Source organism: Carassius gibelio, chromosome A1 (genome assembly GCF_023724105.1).
Source record: "Carassius gibelio isolate Cgi1373 ecotype wild population from Czech Republic chromosome A1, carGib1.2-hapl.c, whole genome shotgun sequence".
NCBI lineage: Eukaryota > Metazoa > Chordata > Actinopteri > Cypriniformes > Cyprinidae > Carassius > Carassius gibelio.
In genome coordinates this window covers 36,765,886-36,771,885 of record NC_068371.1, presented here as the reverse complement: position 1 = coordinate 36,771,885, position 6,000 = coordinate 36,765,886, and the positions used below count along the sequence as shown (strand labels likewise).

Sequence of the window (6,000 nt, the reverse complement as noted above, 5' to 3'; positions counted from 1 at the left end):
GGGCCCACCACACATGCGGCAAAGAGACATTTTAAAAGTAAAATCACCAGAACGCGAGAGGGGATAATTTTCCAAAATTTTCCGCTCTGTATGCGTGAATCCACGGCGAAACCAGACTCAAGTGAAGAAAAAAGATTCTGAGGGTTTTGGCGCCCACCGTCACCTATATTGATGGCTGTCAGCCAATCAGGTGAGGGCGAGGGCGCCATTGGCTATTTGCAAGCAAAAGAGTTATTCAATCAGACTTCATAATTTCGAGGAAATGGATTTCCCCATACGTAATGTCGAGAGACCGACTCGATAAGGGAACCATGGTTATTTTTCATAAGGGTACACAGGAAGTGGTTTCATTTCACAATGGTCTTTGACAAGAATAAAGTCTTTCAGTCACACTTAAAAACTCTCGGCATTTATTCATTAATGTTTTTTTTTTTTTTTTTTTTTTAATGATTGAAAGATTTTTTTAAAAAAATCATAAATTGGTAGAAATAAAATGGTTTCTCTGTTGTTCCTCTTCCTCTCTGATCAGTTCAGTCTGATAAACCTGCTCTCTGCTGCACCCTGCTGGACTGAAGGAAACAGAGCAATAAAGCAGATACACAATAATGATGTGTGAAATAAAAACAAAAATGCACAGTTTACTCTGGTAATGATAGAAATTAAAAAATTTATTCAAACAGAAATCAGTTCAACTCAAAAGACACATACACTCAATATAAGAGTAAGAAGGTGAATAAGAGTAATCTGGACACTTTAGACTTCTGTAGTTTACTGTGATTGTCTCCTCAACACTTAAGATCAACACATGAGATCATGATAACAGTTGAACTAAGATCATATTAATATAGAGCTGCTTGTGATGCAGCAAAACATGAATACATCAGAGGTTTTGTGTCCTAGATCACCAAATTCACATCATGAGAAACAAAGATTATTATAACAATAAGAAAATTACATTTTCACATTTTCCTTCTAACAAATTTCCACGGCAGGGACCTCAATCAGAACATATGTGATTACAATTAGAATGATTATATTAGATATTAAAAGCAAAACCAAAAGACAAGATGAACCCTATTTCTCGCAAATCCCCTTTTTCTTCACAGAGCATGAAAAATCATTCCAGCTGTTCAGTGGTGACCATCCCGGCTTCTCTCTTTCATAATTCAGTTCAATACAGTCCTGATTTCCACTGTCGTTTGGCTGATCTTTGAGCCAAAACCTGAACAACATGTATCAAATGTTCAGATTTCCAGGAGCACAAATTTATGAAATCAACAATACTCAGTATAATAGTATGTTTCAAGAGTAAACTAAAGTAGTACAGAAGCTGGAGCAGGAGAGAATAAGAGTTTTCTTTAAATAATTTACAGTAAAATGTCTTTAATTGTGGTTGTGTTGTTTGTGGAAGAGTTTTCTCTTCTGGTTTCTTCTGAAGGTTGTGATTTTATAATGAGAATCAAAGACAGCGATGTTTAGCTCTTACCCTTGTTTCAGTGTTGAATTATCCACCCATTTCATGACGCCCTCGTTCTCTGAGTCAGACAAACCAATCCACACTCTCTCACTGACTAATGAAGATATGAACCTCTGTGTGAAGAACAACAGGAATAAGTGTGATTGCTCTCATTCATTAACAGACTCTCACACAAACTCACCTGCTTCTCTTCAGTGTTGATAATGACCAGATCAGCTCCACGATCCTTGCAGTACTGTCTGCTGTCAGACCAGCTCAACTCAGTGGACATGAAGAAACAAACTGGACCCTTCTTGTTCAAAGAATCAAAATCTCTCTGTAACTGGTTTTTCTCAGCAGTGAGATCTTTAACTTTGGTCTCCAGCTCCAGGTTCTTCTGTGTTAGATCAGTGTGTTTGTCCTGTAAGCTGTTGATGGTTTGACTGAGCTCTTCAACTGTGTTCTTGTAACCATTTGTCATGTCTCTCTCTGCTGTGATGGTGATGTTGAGCAGTATGATGAAGACCAGCAGAAGAACACAAATGAGCCCGAGACCCACTGAGATCAACACCAAATATCTACTTCCTCCTGACAAACATGAACAAAACACACAACTATCTGTTAATACTCTTCATGTTTTTCGAAATTAAGTTTCAAATCAACCTGGTTAAGTAATCTACTATTGCTTTTGGTAATAGATATGCCTGTTTGTGTTTTTTGAGTATGTTTTTATAAGTCATCTTAAATTGCGATTATAAAATATGCAAACAAGAACATTTTGAAAAAGTAAATAGAAAGATAAGACCATGCTAATACACTTCATTTACAAATGGAAACAGACATTTCAGTCATATAAATATTTGAAATTGTATGTGAAGGTTCTCATTTCCTCAAACTTTAATTACACCATCTGTGACACCATTTCTACTTTACAGTAATTTTCTTCTTACTGTGCTGGAGATCTTTTTCTTCATCCCGGCCGTGACTCTGAGTTTGAGCTCCAGTTGTGCTCTCAGTATCTCTGCGATCAATATTTTGATAAATAGCTTCTAAATCCATCTCTCACTGTATCGGACAGTACGTCTTCACAGATGAGCAGTTGTCTTTGAAATGTTTATTAACGTTTACAAAAGTGTTCAGGCTACACAGGAAGTGGTTTCATTTCACAATGGTCTTTGACATAAAGTCTTTCAGTCACACTTAAAAACTCTCGGCAGAGCTGTAGTTAGTTTGTGTTGTGTACATTCAACCTCATGTTATCAGTTTCAAAAGCCAACAAAAAGTGTCTGTAAACACTCAAATGGACTCACACAACCTTAAAAAATAAACGCAGCAGCAAGTGCACTGGGTGCTTCTCACTACTCAAACTGATGCTCACTTCTCTGTCTTCCAGTCTGTGACCAGTTAAACGTTAAACCATCTTGAAGGACATTTCCATTCTCTAACTGACCCATGAAGAGGTGAGGAATAAGTAGTCAACAAACAGGTCAGAAACAGGAAAACGAGGAGAACACTACAGGCTCAACAATATCAGTGTGAGAGTGTGTGTGCTGTTATTAAAGTGTGTGACTGATGAGATGATGAGAGATTGATGACTGCAGCTCCGTCCATGCGAACACTTAAATACCGCGCTGTTTTGTCCCACTTTCGGTGTGTTTGGATTCTCATATACGACAGTTAGCGGAAGCTGGGGTTTACCATTTATAAAGTTTTAAATATTGATAATATTTAATATTTATTTTGTTTGAAAAAAAACCCAACATGGATTCACTACAAGAGGCCTTTATTAACTCTCCGGATCCGTGTGGAGCACATTTTTTTATGGATGGTTACACTTTATGGGACTTTTAGACTATTGACAAAAAACACCCATTGACTGCCATTATAAAGCTGGGAAGAGCCATGATATTTTTATATATATAACTCTGATTGGATTCATCTGAAAGAAGAAAGTCATGTACACCTAAAATGGCTTGGTAATTTTCTTTTTTGGGTGAACTATCCCTTTAAGCCAAAATAATCTGTATTTTTTATTCATTAATGTTCAAACATGAAAATACTTGGTGACAAAAGTTTTTTTTTTTTTTACGATTGAAAGATTTTTACAAAAATCATAAATTGGTAGAAATAAAATGGTTTCTCTGTTGTTCCTCTTCCTCTCTGATCAGTTCAGTCTGATAAACCTGCTCTCTGCTGCACCCTGCTGGACTGAAGCCAACAGAGCAATAAAGCAGATACACAATAATGATGTGTGAAATGAAAACAAAAATGCACAGTTTACTCTGGTAATGATAGAAATTTAACATTTTATTCAAACAGAAATCAGTTCAACTCAAAGACACATACACTCAATATAAGAGTAAGAAGGTGATTAAGAGTAATCTGGACACTTTAGACTTCTGTAGTTTACTGTGATTGTCTCCTCAACACTTAAGATCAACACATGAGATCATGATAACAGTTGAACTAAGATCATATTAATATAGAGCTGCTTGTGATGCAGCAAAACATGAATACATCAGAGGTTTTGTGTCCTAGATCACCCAAATTCACATCATGAGAAACAAAGATTATTATAACAATAAGAAAATTTGATTTTCACATTTTCCTTCTAACAAATTTCAAAGGCAGGGACCTCAATCAGAACATATGTGATTACAATTAGAATGATTATATTAGATATTAAAAGCAAAACCAAAAGACGAGATGAACCCTATTTCTCGCAAATCCCCTTTTTCTTCACAGGGCATGAAAAATCATTCCAGCTGTTCAGTGGTGACCATCCCGGCTTCTCTCTTTCATAATTCAGTTCAATACAGTCCTGATTTCCATTGTAGTTGTTTGGCTGATCTTTGAACCAAAACCTGAACAACATGTATCAAATGTTCAGATTTTCAGGAGCACAAATTTATGAAATCAACAATACTCAGTATAATAGCACATTTCAAGAGTTAACTAAAGTAGTACAGAAGCTGGAGCAGGAGAGAATAAGAGTTTTCTTTAAATAATTTACAGTAAAATGTTTTTAATTGTGGTTGTGTTGTTTGTGGAAGAGTTTTCTCTTCTGGTTTCTTCTGAAGGTTGTGATTTTATAATGAGAATCAAAGACAGCGATGTTTAGCTCTTACCCTTGTTTCAGTGTTGAATTATCCACCCATTTCATGACGCCCTCGTTCTCTGAGTCAGACAAACCAATCCACACTCTCTCACTGACTAATGAAGATATGAACCTCTGTGTGAAGAACAACAGGAATAAGTGTGATTGCTCTCATTCATTAACAGACTCTCACACAAACTCACCTGCTTCTCTTCAGTGTTGATAATGACCAGATCAGCTCCACGATCCTTGCAGTACTGTCTGCTGTCAGACCAGCTCAACTCAGTGGACATGAAGAAATAAACTGGACCTTTCTTATTCAAAGAGTTGAAGTTGTTCTGCAGTTGGTGTTTTTGAGTCATTAGATCAGTGTTATTGTACTGTAAGCTGTTGATGGTTCGATTGAGCTCTTCAACGGTGTTCTTGTAACTCTTTATCATGTCTCTCTCTGCTATGATGGTGATGTTGAGCAGTATGATGAAGACCAGCAGAAGAACACAAATGACCCCGAGACCCACTGAGATCACCACAAAACGTCTACTTCCTCCTGACAAACACAACCAAAATCACAAATATCTGTTAATACTCTTCATGTTATTAGAAATTAAGTTTCAAATCAACCTGGTTAGGTCATCTACTATTGCTTTTGGTAATAGACTTTTGGTAATATGCCTTTTTGTTTTATGAGTATTATATTATAAGTCATCTGAAATTGCGATTATAAAATATGCAAACAAGAACATTTTGAAAAAATAAATAGTAAAATAAATCCATGCTAATACACTTCATTTACAAACGGAAACATTGATATTTCACTCTTAATATTTGAAATTGTATGTGACGATTCTCATTTCCTCAAACTTTGATAACACCATCTGTGACACCATTTCTGCTTTACAGTAATTTTCTTCTTACTGTGCTTGAGATCTTTTTCTTCATCCCGGCCGTGACTCTGAGTTTGAGCTCCAGTTGTGCTCTCAATATCTCTGCATTCAACATTTTGATAAATATCCTCTAAATCCATTTCTCACTGTATCGGACAGTACGTCTTCACAGAAGAGCAGTTGTCTTTGAAATGTTTATTAGTGTTTACAAAAGTGTAAAGGATACACAGGAAGTGGTTTCATTTCGCAATGGTCTTTGACATAAAGTCTTAGTCACACTTAAAAACTCTAGGCAGAGCCGTACTTAGTTTGTGTTTTGTACAGGTCCTTCTCAAAAAATTAGCATATTGTGAAAAAGTTCATTATTTTCCATAATGTACTGATATAAAATTAAACTTTCATATATTTTAGATTCATTGCACACCAACTGAAATATTTCAGGTCTTTTAATGTTTTAATACTGATGATTTTGGCATACAGCTCATGAAAACCCAAAATTCCTATCCCAAAAAATTAGCATATCATGAAAAGGTTCTCTAAAACGAGCTATTAACCTAATCATC

The 6,000-nt window shown here is 35.9% G+C and overlaps 2 protein-coding genes across 2 annotated transcripts; both read right to left on the bottom strand.

The window, feature by feature from the left end:
• Positions 1-718: 718 nt before the first annotated feature.
• LOC128019900 (CD209 antigen-like protein C) lies at positions 719-2,555 on the bottom strand. The gene is made up of 4 exons (XM_052606235.1): positions 2,407-2,555; positions 1,659-2,044; positions 1,487-1,590; positions 719-1,222 (listed from the first exon to the last, which is right to left on the bottom strand). Exons 1-4 carry the CDS (start codon positions 2,513-2,515, stop codon positions 1,075-1,077), a joined length of 747 nt encoding a protein of 248 aa, XP_052462195.1. The 5' UTR covers positions 2,516-2,555; the 3' UTR covers positions 719-1,074.
• A 1,201-nt stretch (positions 2,556-3,756) lies between these two features.
• On the bottom strand, positions 3,757-5,617 carry LOC128019904 (C-type lectin domain family 4 member A-like). Its single transcript, XM_052606249.1, has 4 exons — positions 5,469-5,617; positions 4,757-5,100; positions 4,585-4,688; positions 3,757-4,320 (listed from the first exon to the last, which is right to left on the bottom strand). The coding sequence occupies exons 1-4, from the start codon at positions 5,575-5,577 to the stop codon at positions 4,170-4,172; spliced, it is 708 nt and encodes a 235-aa protein (XP_052462209.1). The 5' UTR covers positions 5,578-5,617; the 3' UTR covers positions 3,757-4,169.
• Between the last annotated feature and the right edge of the window lie 383 nt (positions 5,618-6,000).